General features: G+C 39.3%; 4 protein-coding genes and 1 long non-coding RNA gene across 8 annotated transcripts; 3 read left to right on the top strand and 2 right to left on the bottom strand.

The window, feature by feature from the left end:
- The first annotated feature begins 501 nt into the window (after nucleotides 1-501).
- On the top strand, nucleotides 502-5,418 carry LOC111798049 (arogenate dehydrogenase 1, chloroplastic). The gene is made up of 3 exons (XM_023681001.2): nucleotides 502-1,794; nucleotides 2,744-3,728; nucleotides 4,620-5,418. Exons 1-2 carry the CDS (start codon nucleotides 704-706, stop codon nucleotides 3,696-3,698), a joined length of 2,046 nt encoding a protein of 681 aa, XP_023536769.1. The 5' UTR covers nucleotides 502-703; the 3' UTR covers nucleotides 3,699-3,728; nucleotides 4,620-5,418.
- Nucleotides 5,419-5,942: 524 nt separating this feature from the next.
- LOC111798527 (uncharacterized) lies at nucleotides 5,943-14,610 on the top strand. Its single transcript, XR_002815713.2, has 4 exons — nucleotides 5,943-6,451; nucleotides 6,583-6,683; nucleotides 14,275-14,312; nucleotides 14,412-14,610. It is a non-coding gene; the product is annotated as an uncharacterized LOC111798527 (long non-coding RNA).
- LOC111798526 (heparanase-like protein 3) lies at nucleotides 8,498-12,243 on the bottom strand. The gene is made up of 9 exons (XM_023681742.2): nucleotides 11,650-12,243; nucleotides 11,330-11,366; nucleotides 10,946-11,129; nucleotides 10,715-10,863; nucleotides 9,786-10,016; nucleotides 9,514-9,703; nucleotides 9,298-9,423; nucleotides 9,053-9,152; nucleotides 8,498-8,959 (listed from the first exon to the last, which is right to left on the bottom strand). The coding sequence occupies exons 1-9, from the start codon at nucleotides 11,893-11,895 to the stop codon at nucleotides 8,582-8,584; spliced, it is 1,641 nt and encodes a 546-aa protein (XP_023537510.2). The 5' UTR covers nucleotides 11,896-12,243; the 3' UTR covers nucleotides 8,498-8,581.
- A 1,150-nt stretch (nucleotides 14,611-15,760) lies between the features above and the next one.
- Nucleotides 15,761-18,473, bottom strand: LOC111786768 (uncharacterized). Its single transcript, XM_087125507.1, has 3 exons — nucleotides 18,167-18,473; nucleotides 16,414-16,472; nucleotides 15,761-16,326 (listed from the first exon to the last, which is right to left on the bottom strand). Exons 1-3 carry the CDS (start codon nucleotides 18,284-18,286, stop codon nucleotides 15,975-15,977), a joined length of 531 nt encoding a protein of 176 aa, XP_086981633.1. The 5' UTR covers nucleotides 18,287-18,473; the 3' UTR covers nucleotides 15,761-15,974.
- A 1,553-nt stretch (nucleotides 18,474-20,026) lies between these two features.
- Nucleotides 20,027-22,492, top strand: LOC111799230 (adenylate cyclase). 4 transcript variants are annotated; one of them, XR_015421603.1, is made up of 3 exons: nucleotides 20,027-20,895; nucleotides 21,026-21,107; nucleotides 22,275-22,492. XR_015421603.1 is itself a non-coding variant. In XM_023682690.2 (2 exons), the coding sequence occupies exon 1, from the start codon at nucleotides 20,299-20,301 to the stop codon at nucleotides 20,893-20,895; it is 597 nt and encodes a 198-aa protein (XP_023538458.2). In that variant the 5' UTR covers nucleotides 20,027-20,298; the 3' UTR covers nucleotides 22,275-22,492. The 4 variants fall into 4 exon arrangements, 2 of the variants coding, with proteins under 2 accessions (XP_023538458.2, XP_023538457.2); XR_015421602.1 differs by having other exon boundaries at nucleotides 20,027-20,902; XM_023682690.2 differs by lacking the exon at nucleotides 21,026-21,107.
- Nucleotides 22,493-22,826: the final 334 nt, after the last annotated feature.

Here is a 22,826-nt window from a genome sequence, read left to right as displayed (position 1 = left end):
TTGACTAGAAGCCCTAAACAATTATGATCGTGACACCACACAATTCGTACTTAGCCTCCCTATAGTACATTTTGAGACATTTCATGTCGGCTATAAGCTATAAACAAGCATGATACCACACACTTCGTACTTGATCTCCCTATTACACTTTGAGGCATTTTATGTCAGCTACAAGTCCTAAACAAGCATGATCGTGACACCACACTTCGTACTTGACCTCTCTAATAGTACATTTTGAGACATTTTATGTTAATCGCAAGTCCTAAACAAGCATGATCGTGACATCCTAAAGTCGCTACCATCTTCGAGAGTTAGAATTTGAGACGGTTTTACCATTCCTAAAGTCGCTACCATCTTCGAGAGTTAGAATTTGAGACGGTTTTACCATCTTTGAGAGTTAGAATTTGAGACGGTTCTACCATCTTCGAGAGTTAGAATTTGAGACGGTTCTTAGTGGAGCGTATAGAGTTAGAATTTGATAAATGTAACTTTTTAGCCAATTTTGAAAATGGACAGGAAACTTGAGAAACAACGTGAGCCATTAAAGAAATGCCAAAAAGAAGAAAACGAGCCACACAAGGAACCTGAATCTTCGGGACGGCACGCATTCTTGAGATCCTGTAAATCCCGTTCGTGGCCCTGCACTTTTCATTCCTCTTAATCCACTCCGTTACGGCGGCGGACCGGAGCAATTTCGCCACCTATGCTGTTGCCGTCTTCTCTCCGCCACCTCTCTCCGGCCGTACCTTCTTTACCTTCGTTCTCTCACCACCGTCTCTATAATCCCAAGCCCCTTCCGATTCTCCCCTGTTTTCAGTTCTTTCCCAAACCCCTTCTTCGAATTCGCGCCATTGATGCTGCGCAACCTTACGACTACGAATCCAGAATGGCATCCCGTTTTCACAACTCCGACAAGCTCAAAATCGCCATCGTTGGGTTTGGTAACTTCGGTCAATTTCTCGCTAAAACAATCGTCCGCCAAGGCCATACCGTCTTGTCTCATTCCCGAGTTGACCACTCTGATGCGGCTCGTAAGCTCGGGGTTTCGTTTTTTTCCGACCCGGATGACCTTGCTGAAGAACACCCGGAGGTGATTTTGCTCTGTACGTCGGTAATTTCAACTGAGAGTGTTCTCCGATCGTTGCCATTGCAGAGATTGAAGAGGAATACCTTGGTAGTAGATGTGCTTTCGGTGAAGGAGTTCCCGAAAAGCTTAATGCTGGAGTTATTGCCTCCGGATTTTGACGTAATTTGTTCTCACCCAATGTTTGGCCCTGAAAGCGGTGCGAAAGGGTGGAATGAGCTGTTCTTCGTTTACGAGAAGGTTCGAATTGGGTCGGATGAATCTAGGGTTTCACGCTGTGAGAAATTCTTGAGTATTTTTGAGAGAGAGGGTTGCAGAATGGTGGAAATGAGCTGTGTGGATCATGATAGATATGCAGCTGAATCGCAATTCATTACTCATACGGTCGGGAGAGTTTTGAATATGTTGATGTTGGAATCTACACCGATTAATACTAAAGGGTATGAAACTTTGTTGGATTTGGTGAAGAACACTGCTGCAGATAGTTTCGATTTGTATTATGGTTTGTTTATGTATAATAAGAACGCGATGGAGATGATCGAGAGATTGGATTTGGCTTTTGGAGCTTTGAAACAACAGCTTTTTGGGCGATTGCATGATATGGTGAGGAAGCAATTGTTTGAAAATGGTGAAAATTTGCAAACCTTGCCTGAAAATTCTCCTCAAAATGGGGCTTCTCTTGCACTGACAACTTATCTGGAAGCTACCAGGCAAGGTCCCATAGCCTTTCCTTTCAATGATGCTTAGATTATGCTTTTGTTCTTTGGTTTAAACATCTCAATGGTGTTGTATGTTGTGTTTTATTTGCTGTGATGTGATTGTTGGGAGGGAGTTCGATCATGAGTTTATAAGTAAGGAATACATCTTCATTGGTATGAGGTCTTTTGGAGAAGCCCAAAGCAAAGCCATGAGAGCTTATGCTCAAAGTGGACAATATCATACCATTGTGGAGATCTGTGATTCCTAACATAGTATCAAAGTCATGCCCTTAACTTAGCCATGTCAATAGAATCCTCAAGTGTCGAACAAAGAACTTGCTAGCCTCGAAGGTGTAGTTAGATGTGACTCATGTGTCGAACAAAGGGTGTACTTTGTTTAAGGGCTCCAGAGAAAAGAGTGGAGCCTCGATTAAGCGGAGGCTGTTCGAGGGCTAAATAGATCTCAGGGGGAGGGTCTATGGTGTACTTTGTTCGAGGGGAGGATTGTTAAAAATTGTTGGGAGGGAGTCCCACATTGGCTAATTCTCGATCATGGGTTTGTAAGTAAGGAATACATCTTCATTGGTACGAGGCATTTTGGGGAAGTCCAAAGCAAAGTCATGAGAGCTTGTGCTCAAAGTGGACAATATCATAATACCATTGTGAAGATCCGTGATTCCTAACACAATATTCACATTAAACTTTTGGGTCATCTTCTTTTTGTGTTTGGATCAATGGTGGGTTGGTTTGGTAGGGAGAGTTAGAAATCATTTTCTTACAAAGATGTTGAAGACGCTAATCGTTTCGATCCTCGTTAATTTTCTGAATATTATGTGATGTTTATATCCTGATTGGTTTGAATTGTGATTTGTTCATAAAGGGTTAGGCATAGAGAAAATTTTGTGCTGTTCCTTCTAAGTGAAGCTTCAGAAGAATAAACCCTCTCTCTATATTTCTTCAGGTTTCAGGACCTTTCTTCAACTTATGACATCAAAGCCACAAAACTTGAGGAAAATTCAAAGCTCAAGATTGCTGTTGTTGGATTTGGTAACTTCGGTCAATTTCTTGCCAAGACGATAGTAAAACAGGGTCACACTGTGTTAGCCTACTCGAGGTCGGACTACTCAGACGTAGCAGAAGAGATGGGCATCTCTTACTTTTCTGATATGGATGATCTATGTGAAGAACACCCAGAAGTAGTTCTTCTATGCACTTCCATTCTTTCAACAGAGAAAGTTCTCAGATCATTACCTTTTCGGAGATTGAAACGAAACACTTTGTTTGTTGACGTACTTTCCGTGAAAGAATTTCCAAGAAATTTGTTTCTTCAAATTTTACCCCCAGACTTCGACATCCTCTGCACACATCCTATGTTCGGGCCAGAGAGTGGTAAGAACGGGTGGAACGATCTTTCCTTTGTTTACGATAAGGTTCGAGTAGGAAATGAGGAATCGAGAGCGTTCCGTTGCAACTGCTTTCTTGATATATTTTCGAGTGAAGGGTGTCGAATGGTGGAAATGTCTTGCTACGATCACGATCGGCATGCAGCAGGCTCACAGTTCATTACCCATACAATGGGGAGAGTTTTAGAAAAGTTGAGTTTGAGCTCTACACCAATTAACACCAAAGGTTATAATACCTTGTTGGACTTGGTGTCAAACACTTCTGGAGATAGCTTTGATCTTTACTATGGTCTGTTTATGTACAATGCAAATTCCATGGAGCAACTCGAGCGGTTGGACTTGGCTTTCGAAGCATTGAAGAAGCAACTCTTTGGTCGTTTGCACGACGTTCTTCGGAAGCAACTTTTTGAGAATACAGATGGCATCATAGATGCACAGGAAGAATTAAAGATAATGCCATATCAGATCGGCACTGCTGCTCTAAGCTTCTCTGATTCTCGTGATCTTCGTTAAGAATCGACCTTCGCTTTCACTTCTTACTTTGTAAGTAATGCTTAAATTTACTTCATTATTTAGTCAGAGAGCTGCATTGATTATCTGTGCTTGTTTTCATTGTTCTTAAAGTTTTCACTTAGAGAACTCTCAATAGAAACTATTTTATGTTTTCAAAATTTCGCTCGGTTTTTTTTTAAAATAGGTAGAAGTAGTGTTCATAAGCGGGCGGGTTAGTGGGTGAACATCATCTATCTGGATAAAATACCGTCCTTCTCTTGCTATTTGACTATCTTTAATTGTAACGACCCAGATCCACCACTAGCAGATATTTTCCTCTTTGGATTTTCCCTTTTGAACCGGCAGTTATTGTCCTCTTTGGGCTTTCCCTCAAGGCTTTAAAACGTGTATGCTAGGGGAAGGTTTCCACACCCTTATAAATGGTGGTTTGTTCTCCTCTCCAACCAATGTGGGACATTACAATCCACCTCCCTTCGGGGCCCAGCGTCCTCGCTGGCACTCTTTCCTCCCTCCAATCAATGTGGGACCGCCCCCAAATCCACCCCCTTTGGGGCCAGCGTCCTTCCTGGCACACCGCCTCGTGTCTACCCTCCTTCAGGGAACAGCGAGAAAGCTGGCACATCGTCCGGTGTCTGGCTCTGATACCATTTGTAACGACCCAGTTCCACCGCTAGCAGATATTGTTCTCTTTGGGCTTTAAAACGCATCTATTAGGGGAAGGTTTCCACACCCTTATAAATGGTGGTTTGTTCCCCTCTCCAACCAACGTGGGACATCACATTAATTGAATTAATTGAATGCAATGCCATCTTAGAAATGCAGTATGCTTAATTCTCTCTGATATTAGCTTTATATCATGCACTCATTTTCCACAACCATAGAAAATCTAGTTATGTCTGTTGTATTTGGGTGTTTTTTCAGGAGTTCGGTGTATCGTTCAGCCGCTACATTTCTTCGCTTGTTTTAGGTTTGCTGGTGATGTACATTTGTTTTAGCCAAGGTCGTCTAGACGCCGACCGAATCAGCCATGTCGACAGCACGGTTGGTTGTAAGCAAACTCTTCCTAAATTCGATGACTGATATGAACTGATATAAAACTGCTGCAGGGAGAATGGTGAGTAATTTAGGTGCAATCTAGGTAAGGAGCTTTTATTAACACTAGGAGATGGAACAGGATGAGTTAGAAGTCATAGTAGGAATTCATTCTGGATTAGACATGGAGGTAAGAATATCTTCTGGATTTGAGTTGGAAGAACTTGGGTTCTTTCTTCTTTATGGTTATCAAGACGATAGAAATCCTCTGTTTTGTGTATGCGGATCGAGGAGAAAGGGGGCACATACAATTCTTGCATGGAGGAATCTAGTTGAACCAGATCAAGGGTCCTAACCGAGTTCGACTTACCTTCTTTTGCTAGTTCCCGTCTCTTGTAATGCAGTCAACCAACATTCGAGGAGAAAGGGAATTCTCGCATGGAAGAACCTAGTTGAACCTGGTCAAGGGTCCTGACCGAGTCTGATTAACCTTCTTTGGTTGTCTCCTGCCTCTTGTAACACGGTCAACTTACAATTGGTTAAACAAATTATTGTAGAGTTTTTCAGGGATGTATTGAGTTCAAGTCATTCGACCCTGTCCTAGTTCTCAATCATTTTGTGGGTAGGTATCACTTGAATGTGGGGTATTCAATAGTTGTATCAAATAAACTTGATCGGTTAACGTCTATTGTCCTGCTATTGACTTCTACAGGTCTTATCTATGCTTCACTTCTAATCAAAGCCATCAAGTTGCAAAATTTCTCCTCCGCATCAATGATACGATACATTTTCCGTTCATGTATTTTTACTAAATTTAATATTAATCCCTATCCTTAATTTGAGTCGACCGTCCTTGAGTAAGATAGTCAACTCAAACTTGGATTACGTGATTAGACAAATGACCCATCACGGACCTTGTCCTGTTTTTGAAATTTTTTTAAAATAATGTGGTTAGACAATTTTATGTAGTGTTTTGGTAATTATTTTTGAAAAAGTAGATGTTATATGCTAGCAAGTAATAAGACAATATTAACATGGTTAGTATATAATCCAAGTAAATAAGAGTCTAATTGCCAACGAAATTGATCGAAAGCAATTTTAATGAGTTTCATATGTTCAACCATCTTCGATAAGCATCCATGATCGAATGGTTAAAGCGTCGGCGAATTATGAATGTATGTTCTTGGCTTGATGGATTGTGGCTACTAGCAACATGAGCATAATTGGGACAAATGGCAGACTTATGTGGCCCGGTCAGCTCCCTCCCACCACCACCAACCATCGCCGCTCCTTCAACCCACGTCTTTCCTTCTCGCTCTTCCCGCTAAAACAATAGACCCCATAATAACATCACTTCACCCCAAAACTCGAAACCTCAATGGCGGAATTCTCAATTCGACCCCATAATAACCCCTTTCTCCGTCATTCGCTTGATTTCTCATTCCCATCTCCTTCGATTAAGCATCTGATTTCACTGTGGCACCAAGGAGAAAGAAAATGTCAAGGTCAACGAAGAGATTTCCCCTGTTCTTTTCGGTCTCCGTGTCGATGAATCGGGGCGAATTGGGTCTATTAAGAGATCTGAAAACGATTCGAGCTATGGAAATGGAGTGGATGAAGTGGGGTTTGATTCGAATTGGCCGCCGTGGAAGAATGTTCCTGATGGATATAAATTGATTGGAACCCCGACGCTTGCCTTCATTATTTGCAACATGTATAAGGTTTGTTCCTCTGTTTTTTTTGTGAGTTCTGGATTTGATCGAATGAAATGTTGATCGGTTTTGACTTTCGTTATGATTTGTTCTGTTTTGAGATGTTTTTGTGTGTATTTTTGGGCTTCTTGTGTTGTTAGATCATTGGTTGCTAGATTTCCAATGTCGCGCCTGCTTGGGTGGAATTCTTTGCTTTGTCCCAGTTGCCTGGTCGGTGGCTTGCCAAGATCTTTGGAGGGAGGTCAGTATTTAACTATCATTGTCAGCTGGTTTATTGTTTCTTTAGTGAACCCATTGTTTTCTGGTGTTTTACTTGATCATTGAATTCATTGGCTGAATATTAATAACTATCACCCATTTTGCAGCAGGGCTTCTTCATAGGTTTCCTATAAATAGATTTTGTGATAGAAACTTTGAAGCGTTTGTTCGAGATGACTTGTTTCCTTAACTTTTTGATAATGATTTTATTCTTTGTTTTTCACTTTTTAAATTTTGGCTATGGTTTCATCGTGGTTCATAGCAGCTGTTGATAATTTATCCTCTTTCTTACAACTAGAAACCATTCAAATTTAGGATTCTATCCTCCCACCCCAGGCTTGAATCATGGCGCTCTGTATCTGGAAGGTCTTGGTAGGATTCTTGGTAGGATTCTTGCTGCAGGGGATCTCCCCTGATTTTGGGAAAGTTGGTGGCTGTGAGGGAAAGAGTTTGAGTTTGATGCGCCTGAACCAGGAACTATCCTTGTTGGCCGTTGTTCTGGTCGAGCACTCTCTTTTCAAGAAGGCCTTTATCAAACCAAAAGAACAATCTAATGATTGTCATCTTTAGAACTTCTCGAACGAGGAAAATGATCATCACTCTCGGTTAGGAACTCTTAGTCGAACTGATGGCGAGATCGGAGCTTCATTCTACAAGCATTCCTCTATTTGAATGAATTTTTTGAGTGACGAGCATTGCATCGCAGTTGACCTATAACTTGATTTCCAATGGGGTCGACGACAGTGTGGAAAGATGACACCCCAACAGTTTCTTTTCAAGAAACATTCTATTCATAATTTGTGTGATCCTCTTCTGTTTTCCTCCATGTAGGTAAGAAAGATTTCCCCAACACTTGCCTTTGTGTCCCCTGCAGTTTGCATGACTTGTTCTCTTTTGATTTAGGATTGCCTCCCTGTAGGAATATTAACCAGTGACTTGGCCCTCTCTAGTTTTGTGTTATCTGGTGACAGTCTCACGTCGACACGTTAGTTCTCGGATTCTTTTTCGAAGTATTTGGATTGAAATTCCCATTTTCCATAAGGTACCAAGAGACTTTACTGTACTCATCAAGATACTGTCCTTCTCGTAAGTAAGCTCTATAATATCTCAATTCGTATTAACCTTAGTAGTTCATGAGGTCAATCTTAGTACGTCTCACCTTCAAAATTATCTTCAGGGCATTACGAACACCATCGAAGCAATACTCGGGATTGTATGAGTTGCTTTCACTGGCTTTCTTCTTGATTCAACTCATGGAGTTTTAAGTTGGCAACCTTTTTGTTCTATACCACGTTTTATATTCCTTTCGTATTCGTGGGCTTCTTAAGCACATCATCAAAATTTCCCCTTTGTAATGTGTACATCTCATTGACTGCATCTCCTCCTGCCAAAAACATCACAATAGAAAAAGTGGTTCTTGCATAATTTCGGTTTCGATGAGAATGAAAATAATTCAGCAACCCCAAACATCCCGTCAAACGAAAGATGGAATTCCATAAAAGAATTTGAACTAGCCCAAGACCCGAATATTCGGAGGTCTTCGCTCTTTCTTCTGACCATCAGTCTTTTCTTCTCCGGAGAGTCTTGTCCACCTTGATTTACTAGTGGAAACTAGGGATTCGTAAGAATGGCAAAAGAAGCGCTTTCACTGAAAATTACTCTTTGTCAAGACCGGAATAATCTTGCAAAAGGTGGATTATTCCCCGCCCCAAAACTGACCTGTTTGTATCTTCTGCTTATCATGCTACCAACAGAATGATTTTCCATTAGTAAATGTATTTGTTCACCTAGAAAAAGTTAACCAAATATGACAATTGTTTTCTCTTATTAGAAAATCACCAATCTGGAACTGATTTTCAGTTCCATACATCGCCTTCTATTCTATCTGCAAGCAGGGAGAACAATATTTGGCATGTGAATGAATACAATTGAAAAGGGAGCCACCATTATTGGTTCAGATGAATTTACATACTGAGGTTCCAATGAAGGTACGTTCCCTGATGAATTTACAGACAAAATCTTTCCATTTAGCAGCATAGTTTGACTATGCAGGTTCCCATCCTTAGCTGTTAGATGATATTCCTCTCTGAATGCTTTGCCTTCAATACCATGAGGTCGAGGTATTCGAATGACCTTCGGTTTATGGTTATAGGATCTATGTTTATGGTGCAACCGTCTCGTTCTCGTTCTGTTGTATGAAATTGCAGCATGAACTGTGGTATTACTGTCTAGGTTGAGCAGTAATAACGTGAATCCTTTCTGTAAGATTGAAAAGTTGAATCAGAGTCGAGAAACTCGTGTCATTTACTCGTTTTCTTGTTTTTGCATTTGGTTATATGGATTTCTACTTACAGACTGCTTAGAACAATGTGCATACGCTCGTATTTTCTTCGTCCCGTTAAAGCTTGTGGACAGAACATTTCTTCCCATCAAGCGATGCCATAGGAGTGCACTGAAATGAAGAAAGGGAAAGAAACAGGCAAAGCTAATCGTTAGGATAGTTGTCTAATAGCAACCGGGAAGAAATGAAGCGTTTAAGGTCGGAAATCTTGCTTCTGGTTGAAGCAACTCAGTAGAGAAATTCCAATAGTACTCACCTGTAATAGTCTGGATTTGGTTCGAAGGTGGTCGTGTTCAGTAAACCATAGTTTCCACCGATCAAGGTTTGTCTGCAGTACGTTTTCGTATCGAAGGCGGCCGACATACCCAGCTGGTCCAAGTACCTGAAAAAGTACACACATAAAAGAGCTATTTAGAATGAAAAGGTCTTAAAAAAACCACACATGGATGTTTTTTTCCAGAATCTAGATTACCAGAAACTAAAGACAAATGCATTTGTGACCAGATTATGGCCACTGTTGTAAGCCCCTCCAGCTTCCCCAACCCATGCTTTAGCTGAAGTAGGCGAGTTTCTTAGGATCTCATGGAGCTTGTAGAATGTATCGGCCATACCGTCGAGATAGGATGGGTCAAGAATCCTTTCAACGAGATGCTCATCAACTCCTGTTGACAAGAAATAGGTTCGGTGTGAACGCACTTCGGACATGAAACTTCATAAAACTCTTATTTGGCTAATGGATGATACCTGGTCCTAGATTGTATATATGGTGTGTGACAACATCTAGTGATTGGGTTGTTTTGTCAATGAATTCCTTGAACCAATTTTCATCAAAGAATCCTCCAGGAGATATGATTAACGGCTTATATTCAATATCCTTGTAGATACTTTGGACCATGTTCTGAAGAGCAATTGTATCAGACGCATACTGCTCTGCGGTAACTCTTGTTCCAACTCCATTCCCACTCAATTCATTCCCTGAGGATAAGGAAATGGATAATCAATCATAAATTAGAACATATGAATCCTTGAGTTATATGAGATGAACTAACAAGAATCCAAGAATCCAAGAATCCAATTCTCTATTTCTGTTTATGTGAGATCCCACAATCCCACATTGGTCGGAGAGGAAAACGAAACACCCTTTATAAGGGTGTGGAAACTTTCCCCTAACAAACGTGTTTTAAAAACCTTATGGGGAAGCCCGAAAGGGAAAGCCCAAAGAGGACAATATCTGCTAGCATTGAGCTTGGGTCGTTACAAATGGTAGCAGAGCCAAACACCGGGCGATTTGCCAACGAGGAGGCTATCCCCTGAAGGGGGGTAATAGACATGAGGTGGTGTGCAATAAGGACGTTGGGCCTCGAAAGGGGGTGGATCTGGTGGGTCCCGATTGGAGAAAGGAACGAGTGTCAACGAGGACGTTTGGCCTTGAATGGGGGTGGATTGTGAGATCCCACAATCCCACATTGGTTGGGGAGGAGAACGAAACACCTTTTATAAGGATGTAGAAACCTTCCCTTAGCAGACTCGTTTTAAAAACCTTGAGGGGAAGCCCGAAAGGAAAAGCCCAAAGAGGACAATATCTGCTAGCGGTAGGCTTGGGTCGTTACAGTTTAGTACAACCATAATAGGATATGATATCGAGCATCAAGAAAACAAGTAGCAGTTCTTACCAAGCTCCCAACCATGAATTGTGTAGTTCTTTTTAACAGTATAGCGTATGAACGATTCAGCATTCGTGTGATCCCAAGCTCCTACAGCAGACCCATCCGACGCAATCTGTCGTCCATTGAGAGCGTTTAATCCGAAGATAACCTTCACTCTGGATCGACTCAAATAACTTCAGCATTCAACTTTGTGAAATCCAACATTATAAGAGCAAAATAGGATGAAACTTTCATTACCCTCCTTTATTGAAGAACTCATTCAGTTCATCCCATCTTTTAGTTGGTAAGCAACCTTGACTGTAACCAAATAATTCTGAGGTGTTTCTTGATAAATAAACACATGACTGCTGGTGATCTTCAGTTTCATATATGATCTTATCTTGCAAAGTACCACCCAATCTAAGCTTGAGGGGTTTAAATTCTGCACCATTCATGAAAAGCTATTAGTTCTAGTTCGAGAAGACTTGACCCGTGTTCGAATCAAACTTGTGAAACCTACCTTTTATATTAGAATGTTAAATATTAACTTTTCGAACTCGTAAACGTACGAATCGACATAGATTATATAAACATAGATCTTTGTAGTCCATCTAGACTTATTAGGCATAAAAAAATCCAAACCTTTGACTGCATTTAATAGAACGTTGTTGCCCAGATCCTGCAATTGAAAGACAAACAACAGGAACTTAAATATTTTAAGTACAGCTCTAGATAGATCATAGGAAGACATTAAATAGTCAAGACCTTATAAGAATGATACACGAAATGCAAGAACATCAAAGAACTTTCACTTTTCATAAGCAATAAATACACAAATAATGAACACCCAGATGCCAAAACTTGAGAGTACCACCACAAAAAAGACATCAGCCTTTCATAAGAACAGACGTAGATCGATATGAATGAGCTTGAGAATCATTAGAAGTGTTTGAAAAGGATACCAGATTGAGCAGAGAAGCTCGTCCCCAGCTGCAGGTTCCATAATCGCATTTCTCAGGAGGCCACCAATCAAGCGTAGCACAAACGAAATCTTCATCGATACCTCCAATGGCGGATTTCCCATCAATCAAAACCCTCCCTCGCACAAACCCATCTTCTTCCAAACCCAAACCCTTGGAGTTCACAGAGCCACAAAACAAGAAACAGACCCAAAAACAAAACCCCACGAGCCAAACACGAAAACCCATCCCCAAAAGCTGGCTGAAATGGCGGATGAAGCTCAAAGGACAGAGGAGAATCCCATTAATAAAGGGAAGAAGAGGGAGTGTGAGGGAAGGAAGAAACGAATATAGAGTGAAGAGAACTTATAGAGACTTGGGAACTAAGAAATGAAGAAGAAATTAATGGAGCATTTAACGACATGGATGGCAGATCTGCATTAAAGAAATGGCAGAAATGAAACCCATCTGTGATTTTCTTTTGCTTTTGTGCCTCTTCTAGGGAAGGTAATGCTCTGTTCTTTTTTGTTCTTGTTTGATGGAGAGACTATGAAGAATGCTTAGAAAATGGGGGAATTTGGTAGTGATTTTGACAAGCTTTTGGTTTCTTTTTGGCTTCGATCTCACTCTATGTGCTTTTATGAGCTCTGCCATTTCAACTAATTTCTCTTCTTTCACTGTTCTTGTTTCCATCTTTCTAAATTTTGAACTAATTCCAATGTTAGCTTTATCTTTAATGGATGAATTTAATTCATTTTTTATGCATATATATCAAACTATTTCTGTATTTAGTTCGGAAATGAACGTTGTCAAATGGGTCTCACGGTTTTGAAATTTTGTGTTGGTTCGGTAAGTCCCAAAACACTTAAGACAAGTATGCCAAACTAAATAAAGATCCTCGCCCTAAAGATAACGGAACTTATGGTCCACTGAAGCTTGGTACCTAACCAAACTAGATGCATGCTAGACTCCATTCCCTAATTCTATCGAAAAACAAGGCATCTTATCCCGTTCGAGAGCAGAAAATGTACTTTTTGCTTAAATTCTTAGGCTCGAGAACGAAAGATATTTTATAGAATTGGATTAGGGTTTTTTAGGTTAGATTGTGACCTTAGAGGAGATATGTTGAGCCATGCACCTCCACCCAAAAAGAAAAAGTTGATCACAGGTCATATTAGAGTGCATAAAATAAAATTTAAAAGAAGAAAATTTGGATAATAATTGAATAAAGTAACCAAACATGTGATCTTTGTATAAATCATGACCAAACAGATCAAGTTGGACAGCTACCCAGATTTTTTTTATTAAAAAGTTTGTTCTTTTTGCCCTTTTTTTAATTATTATTATTGTTTCTTTAATCGAATAATCGAGTTTCAAGAACTTAGAACATTAAAATATTGTACTAAGAAATCCATTGGGGATACCCTTTTGATCCTAAAATATTAGTTTATGGAGAAGTAAAATTGTTTTTTTTAATTCATTACCCTAAACCCTAAACTCGAGATTAAACGGTTGAGGATCATAGGCACATTCAATCTAGGGTTTTATTGTAATGTTTTTATAGAAAGAAGAGTTAGAAAAATTCAAAATATAATTTCTCAATCTTCCACTCGACCAATTATTTTGATGATATGGTCAAAAGATAGGGAGGGTGACCTAACTCGGGTCAAACTTTGGGTAGTTATTTAGGCATCTATGTTTCTCCGACCTAATTTTATCCACTAAATTTTTTAGAATTCTTTAAAGCTACTCCATTCTTAGACCGTGCTCCAAAAGTTGGGGATAATTATTCTTCAATAACACTTACAATGGTACATCAGCTTAGTAACGTAGCCCTCGACCAAGCTGGGTATATGACTTAGTAGCTTACTCTCTCAACCAAAGAGTAGCTTCTTTGGTCGAGTGGTTAGAGGTTCAAATCTCTCCTCCTATGTGGTTGAACTAAAAAAACACGATCATCATACATTGCAGTGTATGGTTTGTAACTAAAAGTTGATGTCTTAAGAACACTTAACCCTTTATACAATAAGGGCATAGGAGTCGTATCTAAAATATCTGTGATATCCCACATTGGTTGGAGAGGAGAACGGAACACCCTTTATAAGGGTATGGAAACCTTCCCCTAGCATACATGTTTTATAGCCTTGAGGGAAGCCCGAAAGGGAAAGCCCAAAAAAGATAATATCTGCTAACAGTAGGTTTGGGTCGTTGCAATATCAAATCTCGAGAACAATTTTAACAAGATTACGACCTTGTTTGGAACAACTTTTATGTGTTATAATGTTCTTAGACAGTTAAAAGGTTATTTTAAACCTGGTCTACAAAAATCGACAACATTACATTATTTATGTTTGTGAGATCCCTTTTTAATGTATCTTTTACTTAATAGCCCGGTACGTTATTCAATAAATGTTTAGTATGTATGTACTATATCATTTATTATGCAATAGATCTGTGATGGCATTTATGATCAAGGAATGGAAAATATATCATACCTTGTTTTCTTCATTTATGTCGGACTTTTCATATTTTCTACCTTTTGAGATATTTATTTATTTTTATCTTAGATTTCGATGCTTATTCAATTTAAAACAACTAAGATCATTAAAAGAAAATTTCGTGTTTCAGTTGGTTGCAAGTTGCAGTACCGAGAGCCTTCAATAAAGGTAGACATGCATATCTATGTAGTAGCTAACTGAGTATGAACAATTACACGAAAAATGTTCAACATCGATTCTTACTTATCTTTCTATCCTCGATAAAAGGAATTATTTTCTTTAGTGAAAGAAGAAGGATGGACGGTTGCTACGGGGAAGCTTAACTCACGGTCAGGCACGAGATGATCTGTAGGTGGTCTATTATTACATGCCGGCTTTGTCTCCTAATTCCTTGTCTTATAAAAAATTATTAGGAAATTAAAATAAAAAAATTTAATATTTTAAGTTTAGAGATTAAAATATAAAAAAATAAAAAATAAAAAATCGAGGATTTTTCTAAAATTAGAAATTTTTTAATTATATAAATACAAAAATTGTTATAATATTAGTTGGAAAAATGATTTCACGTGTCCCCACTCTATCAAACTCAACCAAATAATAATAATAATAATAATAATAATAATAATAATAATAATAATAAAAAAGGACTTGTCAGTCGATCATTAATGGCTCCTGCGATTTTTGTTCCAGTATTTTTAATTTTTAAGTGTAGATTTAGCATTAATTAATTTCTTCAAATAAGTTTTTTTTTTTTTTTTTTTTTTTTTTTTTGTTATTTTACAAATTTTATCCATATAATTTTTAAAAAATTAATTTAGTTTTTATGATTTTAAAATTTTAATTTAATTCAGATTATTGGGTTTTTGTTTTAATATAACCGTTTTAGTTTGATCCTTACGAGTGGTCAAACCTCACTACTCGATGTTGAAGAAAGCTGCCTCATCTTCCTCAGATTGAGACACATTAGCCTTTCCCCAGTTGGAGCTTTTCCTCGGGTTTGAGGCTCACTAGAGGAGCAATTACGCCGTCGTCGATTACCTCCACCTCCGTGGGGCCCGTCATCGGTCGACTCCTTCTTTTGATCACTCATCTTTCCCGCGCGTGCGCCCGCTGCTGCTCGATGTTAAAGAGAGCTGGCTCGTCCTCCTCGGATTGAGACACATGGGTCTACTCAGCCTTTTCCTTATTCCTGAGCGCGAGATTTCCATGGCTTCTTACCGCCTTTCCCCGGCTGGAGCTCTTCCTCGGGTTTGACGCTCACCAGAGGAGCAGTTACGCCGTCGTCGATTACCTCCACCTCACAATTTATCTATAAATTTAATTTCACTGACTAAAAAAGGTCAACCTCTGTGAGTACAAGTCTCATTGGGTCATTAGATTAAGGCACACGTTTCATAGATAGTTTCATTTGAAATCGTGACGAATTTCCCTTTTGTGGACTAATACCGAACCACGTGTTTTGAACTCATGAAACCCGGCAACTAGCTTGTTGTCTTTAATTTTGAAGCTTGCAAGTGATAAGGAGAATTTGATAAGGTTTGATTAAATCTATGATCGACGACCCGTTTACACCTCTAACCTTGAATCGAAATTTGTTGTGTTCTCGGTCCCGGTCGAAAATATAAAGGTACCAAGTATTTTAGCAAAAGAAATTGTTACATATAATATGGATCCACAACATCACAACACATAAGAAGGGAAGTTCATTACCAACAAGGACAACAACAATGTTTCTACCCCTAAACCAAAAGCTAACACTAGCTAAACTCCCCTAACTACTCCGAAACTCGAAACTCGAAACTCGACAATGAGGAGGGCCAATGGACATCCTCACTTCCTCTTCTTGGTGGGTGGCTGAGGCGTTTCCTCCTCGTCATCTTCATCGTCCTCATCTTCTTCCTCTTCCTCATCGTCATCGTCGTCGTCTCCATTGTCGTCGTCGTCGTCTTCATCTCCATTGTCATCATCACCTCCAGCTCCTCCATCGCCATTTGCTTCAGGGTCATCCTCGGGATCACCGTCATCTCCTTCTTCACCTCCGGAGAAATCTTCATCATCGTCATCGTCATCCTGATCATTCGCGTCATCGTCGTCGTCATCTTCATCATCGTCCTCAGTTTCACTGCCATCTTTGTTTTCCTGGTCGGGGCGTTTCTTTCGGTGAAGTTCGGCAAAAGGGAACCTAGAAGAGGAGAAAAGGCCAGTAATCTCAGAACCAACCTAAACTTATTTAAAGTGAAAACACATAAATGACATTAAATTTCATTACATTTCCTCAATTGCAGCACATCCTGGTAGAGCATTGGCATCGTTTAACAGAGCTCCTGCCTGAAGAACAAACTGAATTAAAGTCTCAAGCAAGTTGTTTCTTATTGTCGGAATTGTCCTAAACAAGATCAAGAAATTCCACACCAAATAATAAACTTCAAAGAAGATTCGAAGCAAAGCATAGGATTGAAAAACAACACTTCCAGTTATGGGTCGACTGAAACGTCTAACACAATATGACTCGTCAAGCCAAATCATTGGTTTAACTGAATAACTAAATAAAATAGATAGACCCTTCTCTTCATCTTAGATCGACAGATCTTCTCCATTGAAAGATCCCCTCTATGGATAATACACGCTAATACACACCCATCTTCTCCAGTTCAACGAGCCTAATTCTAATTGTTTTGTTCCGAAGCAAAACACGAGGCGGTTTGTCCTATTCAGATATTCACAACCAAGAAACACTGGATTCTCTTTCGGGTAGGCTCTAAAAGGAGAAGAAAGGCTAGAATGTAAGTACAGTCACCAAACTTGTAGGACAAAATGAGAATGTAAGTAACTTGAAATCAATAGTCACCAAATTATGGAATTCGTGTGAGATTCGCTGTCCCGTTCTGTAATGAGTCGATCGATTCAATGAGATGTTGGGACAGGAAGAGCTTGAGAGTAACAAAACAAGTGCATTTGAACTTCCTCGAGTCAAGGAGCCAAAAAGGAAAATACCCAGAAAAATTAGAAAGCAGGAGTTGATTAGACAATAAATTCTAATGAAGTGAAAATCAACTTCCAGCAAGAACCACCAAGTGCAAAGGATAGCTATAGCTTGATGAACAAAAAGCATTTGAAATGAACAAGATTAGATATCAATCAAGCAAGCTCAGAGACAAAATTGACCGATCTCCACAGCAGCAAAGGCATTTCTGTAGCCAACCCATCAACATGGAACAAAAAGCACTAGAAATGAACAAGATCGCCAGCCTCACAGTTTTAAAACGCGTCTACTAGGGAGAGGTTCCAACACCCTTATAAGGAATGCTTCATTCCCCTCTCCGACCGATGTGGGATCTCACAATCCACCCCCTAGGGGGCCCAGCATCCACACTAGCACACCGTCTGATGTCTAGCTCTGATACCATTTGTAACATCTCAAGCCCACCGCTAGCAAATATTGCCCGTTTTGACCTGTTATGTATTGCTATCAGCCTCACAGTTTTAAAACGCATATACTAGAGAGAGGTTTCCACACCCTTTTAAGTAATGCTCCGTTCCCCTTTACCACCGATGTGGGATCTCACATAGCGAGTATAATTTAACTATATAATGGCAATATCCTAACAAAGATGTCTTGTTCTTGGCCAAAATGTCACCAAAACGTGAGAAAAAAACATGCCCTCCATCCGCATTTATCACTAATACAAACACTTAGCTTCAAAACAGGTCAATGTTCATCATTTTCAGCTAAAATTTCACGTATGTAGCAGCACCCAATAAAGAACAATGACAGAGAAACCGTGTTGTTAGTAATGGAAACACCATAACCGGAGAAGAAAACAAACGAGTTAGAGTAAAACCAGAAGTAACAAAGCGAAAGCTCTTGACCTACAAACACCAATAAAGTAAAGAACAGCACAAGAAAATCCAAAGGGCAGAGAAACTTAAGATCCTAGAAGTAAGAACAATGACTAAAATCAGTAGAATCCATAAAAAAAACTAAAACCCCATCAATGAGTAATATGAAAATGAGGGTTTACCGCCGCCAGAAGGCAAGCTAGGGAGTTCGCAGTGGTGAAAACAGTCTCCACCGCGATTGCTTCCAAAACAGAGCGAACCCACATGGTTCTGTCGACGAAGCCCACGCCGCCCAACTCCATTGCCGCAAAAATAAGCTCAAAAGTGAAGAGAAAGAGGCACCAGCACGAAAGAGAGAGAGAGAAGGAAGCTCGCAGAGAGAGTGAAAGAGAGATGGGCCTGGCAGTGATTCAGAGAGAGAGAGAAGGCGAGTGGGTTTTCTGAGATTTGGGAGAAGAGTTGGGTTCAAGTCCAGTTGGGGTAAACCCTAGGCTTTGGTCCGATTAGGGCTCTTCATTTTGTCTGCTAGTGAAATAATATATATATATATATATATGTATATATATATGTGTATGTGTGTATATATATGTATGTATGTGTGTATATATATGTGTGTGTATATATATGTATGTATATATATATACACACACATATATATATATATAATTCACAAAATTTGAAAAGTTTTTTATTTTTTATTTTAAGTAGAAATTCGAGGTCAAAACCGAACTTCGGTTAGTTAACTAGTTGAGTTATACTTGGGTTAAATGTTTTGACGGTTTAATTTATATTTAGAATGGAAGTCATTTTTACCCTAAACGTTAGTATGTAATTATTTAATCTTTTCAATTTAAAATTTATAATAACTATTGAGCGTGGAGTTATTGAATAGGTTGAGAGATATAGTGTAACGACTCGACTTATCATATAAATAGCGGTCAGGGTCGTTACGAAAAATAATGTGATTTATTTGGAAGGGAATGAAAATCATGCAAAACGATCATTTATTAGAAATCAAGTGCGATGAATGTGGATAGAACACGTGACCTTCAAATCTTCGGTCTAACCCTAAAGACGCGTTTTAAAGCCTTGAGGGAAAGCCCAAAGAGGACAATATCTGCTAGCGGTGGGCCTGGGTCGTTACAAATGGTATTAGAGCCAAACACCAGACGATGTGCCAGCCTTCTCGCTGTTCCCCGAAGGGGGGTAGACATGAGACGGTGTGCTAGTAAAGACGCTGGCCCCAAAGGGGGTGGATTTGGGGGCGGTCCCACATCGATTGAAGGAAGGAAAGAGTGCCAGAGAGGATACTGGCCCCAAAGGGGGATGAATTGTGATGTCTTACATTGGTTGGAGAGGAGAACAAACCACACTATTTATAAGAGTGTGGAAACTTTCTCTTAGGAGACGCGTTTTAAAGCCGTGAGGGAAAGCTCAAAGAGGACAATATCTACTAGCGGTGGGCCTGGGTCGTTACATATAGTCTACCCAACCCAAATCCAAAATAAGTCCAAACAGTTGAGAGGTTGGTCGTGGAAAGATAAGTGCTTTAGGTAAAGTCGCGTTCAATGAGGGCTAACCCCACAGGACTCGACCAAGACCAAGAGTTTTACTCGTGAGCGTCGATTAGAAATTAAAAATGATAAAAAATGAGTTTCTTTTTTTATTATAAACTTTAAAAATGTCGAATAAATTATTAATTTTTAATTCTTTTGAATTTAAAAAAATGTTTCACAATTTTTTTTAATTTAATTGAATATATATAATTTTTTTTAATCTATGGACTTAATAATCTTTAATTTTTTTTTTTAATTTTTCAGTCATAAAATTTAATTTTTTTGAACTTTTAAATATAAAATAAAAGATTTTCAAGACTATTAATTATTTTAAAAAATGAGGGATTTATTATAATAATAATAAATAAAGAAAATAATTTAAGATTTTCTTAAAAAAATGGTTAATTTAACCTAAAATTAGTTTGAAATTAAAAATTAAATTAATGAAATTGTGAAGTGAAATTTCTATTAAAGAGCATCATCGTCTTCCCTAATCTTCCTGAGATTTCTGTGGTTCCTCTGCGAACTGAGCTCTAGCGAAATGCTGAGAAGACAACCCAGCAAGATCGAGGTCAAAATCGAAGACAAGGAAGAACTCGAACAAGCTCGTAAGCGCGCCGCCGCCGCCGCAGCAGCTGCCGCGTCCACTACCACCGACGCAACCTCCTCCGCCGCCGCCTCCCTCCTGCACAACCTCAATCGCAACAAAGATCCGACTTCCAAAGCTCAGCGCCTTGGTATCTCTTGAAATAATCGAAATGGAGGTGGAAGTGAAGCTTCGTCTTCCGGATTCCGTTTCTCATCGTCAGATTTCAACTCTTCTCTCGCCGTTTCATGTTAAAACACATCGCCAAGAGAATTTCTTCTTCGACGGCTCGTCTGGTGAGCTTTCGGCTCGCCGATCGGTTCTCCGTATTCGATTCTACGATGGCGATTCGCGTTGTGTGATCTCTTTGAAAGCTAGAGCGGTTTTGGTCGACGGCGTAAGTCGAGTTGAAGAGGACGAGGAGGAATTGGAGCCATCTGTTGGGCGGGCCTGTGTGGAGAATCCGCAGAGATTGAAAGAAGTGGAGTCTAGAATTATGGGAAGGGTTAAAGATGAATTCGGGCCTTCTGGATTTGTAGGGTTGGGAGGATTTGGAAATGTGAGAGGCGTGTTTGAATGGAATGGATTGAAATTGGAACTGGACGAGTCTAGCTTTGAGTTTGGGACTTTGTATGAGATTGAGTGCGAAAGCACTGATCCAGATGCAGCGAAGAAGATGATCGAGGACCTATTGAAGGAGAATCAAATTGCGTATGGGTATTCTGAAGCTTCTAAGTTCTCTATTTTTCGATCTGGGAAGCTGCCATAGGTAAATTGTAAGTAAATTTTCTGGTTTTTCTATGAAGCGTACCTTTCTCTTCTCTTGATTTTGAGTTTCAGCATTAGATTGTTCTGTACTTGTTCAAGTAAATGGCATTTGATGATAGAAACATAATCAGATTTTGCAGGGAAGAGAAAAACTCAAGCAATTTGTTTGAATTAGCAACAGGGGTGCTTGCATTTCTTTGAATTGAATAAGAGGTGTAGTATATTGTAATTGTTAACTATCAATCATCCCTTTAAACTTTTGTCATACAAACTTGTTTGAAGATAATGTAAGAATTGATAACATGAAATCGTAGATCAAATACTGGCAATCCAAATAGCAAAAAATATAGTTCTTAGTTATTAAAATGTTCTTCACATGATACATTTTGAGATCATGTTTTTCATAATTCAGGTTCTGTATGATAAGATGGCGAAGATGGCGATTACTCGGTTATCTCGAACGTGTAATTCTTTGTTCGATATGTTATCCATTTTCTTTCAAATATCTTACTGCTTCTTAGGCTACATCTCTATATTTGCTCCATTGATCTTTATTGTTTTTTTTTTCTGGTTTTAGTGATTCGAGAATGACAGATTCTCATCTCTTTTTCTTATTATGAGGGATGGAGGCTTCTTCTGATCCATAAATTTTCTGCTATTTAACAAATTTATGCATTTGCTAACATTTTTTTTGGACTGCAGTTAGTTGCATATGTTAGATAAACACGACTCGTATATGTTAGATAAACATGACTCTTCACAATGGTATGATATTGTCCACTTTGAGCATAAGCTCTCATGGCTTTGCTTTGGGCTTCCCCAAGAGGCCGGATTATAAACTCATGAACATTTCCTAAATTAGCCGATGTGGGACTTTCATCATCCAACACCTCCCCTCGAACAAAGTACGCCTCCCTTAATCGAGGCTTGACTCCTTTGGAGTCTTAGTCATTTTTTACTATGCATTCGAGGAGAGTTGACTCCTTTTCTTTTGGAGTCCTTTGTTCGACATTTGAGGATTTACCAATCTATTGGCACGATTAAGCTTAGGGCATGACTCTAATACCATGTTAGATGAACACGACTCTCCACAATGGTATGATATTGTCCACTTTGAGCATAAGTTCTCATGGCTTTGCTTTGGGCTTCCTTAAAAGGCCTCGTACCAATGGAGAGAGTATTCTTTGATTATAAACTCATGAACATTCCCTAAATTAGCGGATGTGCCATGTATACACATTTTGGGATGTTTCTGGTTGATGAGATTTTGCTGTTCTCAATTATGATTTCTTTACAAGTTCTGATGATTTCTTGTTCTCAAGGATCTCAAACTTGTCAATGGCTTCTCTAACCTTTCCTATCTTGTTTTCATTTGTTTAGAATATGGTTCGTGTGGCTTCGGTCGGCTGAGGGCTAAGAGATCTTGTCAATGAAGCGAAATGGAGACTGGGAACCAAGAAGACGCCATTGTGTTCTTCATCAAGTATCTTAAAATACATTCCGCTTTTACATTATACACGAGTATTGCACATTGAGAAACATAATTTGCTGATATTTGATATGATAATCTTTGAATGAAGCTTGTCTGCTTTGTTGCATTGCTTGTGGTTGAAATGGATTGATTTAGTTGAATAAGATGGTTCTCTTTGACAGGGGATAGAATAAAAACTAGAGAATTGGCTTCTTATTTCCAAGATTTGTCTCTACTTGGGGTCAATCCAGTCTATTTAAATTTGCCTTCAGGTCTCAATGTTAGGGTTTACGTTCTTTAGAATTCAGCCTATTGAGAGATCCCATATCGGTTGGAGAGGGGAATGAAATATTTCTCACAAGGATATAGAAACTTCTTCCTAGTGGATGAGTTTTAAAACCGCGAAGCTAATGGCGATACGTAATGGCTAAAGTGAACAATATCTGCTAGCGGTGGGCTTA

The sequence above is a fragment of the Cucurbita pepo genome, chromosome 7, assembly GCF_057944985.1.
Source record: "Cucurbita pepo subsp. pepo isolate OVF chromosome 7, ASM5794498v1, whole genome shotgun sequence".
NCBI lineage: Eukaryota > Viridiplantae > Streptophyta > Magnoliopsida > Cucurbitales > Cucurbitaceae > Cucurbita > Cucurbita pepo.
Note: the sequence above shows the minus strand (reverse complement) of the source record. Positions and strands in the feature narration are given on the sequence as shown.

Excerpts from the sequence above, each read along its gene's own strand:
- LOC111786768 (XM_087125507.1), bottom strand. The coding sequence starts at position 18,286 with ATGGAGTTGGGCGGCGTGGGCTTCGTCGACAGAACCATGTGGGTTCGC. Across the intron at positions 16,473-18,166 it reads TAGCTTGCCTTCTGGCGGCG|GCAGGAGCTCTGTTAAACGA; the intron begins GTAAACCCTCAT and ends TTTGTTCTTCAG. Across the intron at positions 16,327-16,413 it reads TGTGCTGCAATTGAGGAAAT|GTTCCCTTTTGCCGAACTTC; the intron begins GTAATGAAATTT and ends CTCCTCTTCTAG.
- LOC111798049 (XM_023681001.2), top strand. The coding sequence starts at position 704 with ATGCTGTTGCCGTCTTCTCTCCGCCACCTCTCTCCGGCCGTACCTTCT. Across the intron at positions 1,795-2,743 it reads ACTTATCTGGAAGCTACCAG|GTTTCAGGACCTTTCTTCAA; the intron begins GCAAGGTCCCAT and ends ATATTTCTTCAG.
- LOC111799230 (XM_023682690.2), top strand. The coding sequence starts at position 20,299 with ATGGAGGTGGAAGTGAAGCTTCGTCTTCCGGATTCCGTTTCTCATCGT.
- LOC111798526 (XM_023681742.2), bottom strand. The coding sequence starts at position 11,895 with ATGGGTTTTCGTGTTTGGCTCGTGGGGTTTTGTTTTTGGGTCTGTTTC. Across the intron at positions 10,017-10,714 it reads AATTCATGGTTGGGAGCTTG|GGAATGAATTGAGTGGGAAT; the intron begins GTAAGAACTGCT and ends CCTTATCCTCAG. Across the intron at positions 9,704-9,785 it reads TATATACAATCTAGGACCAG|GAGTTGATGAGCATCTCGTT; the intron begins GTATCATCCATT and ends TCTTGTCAACAG.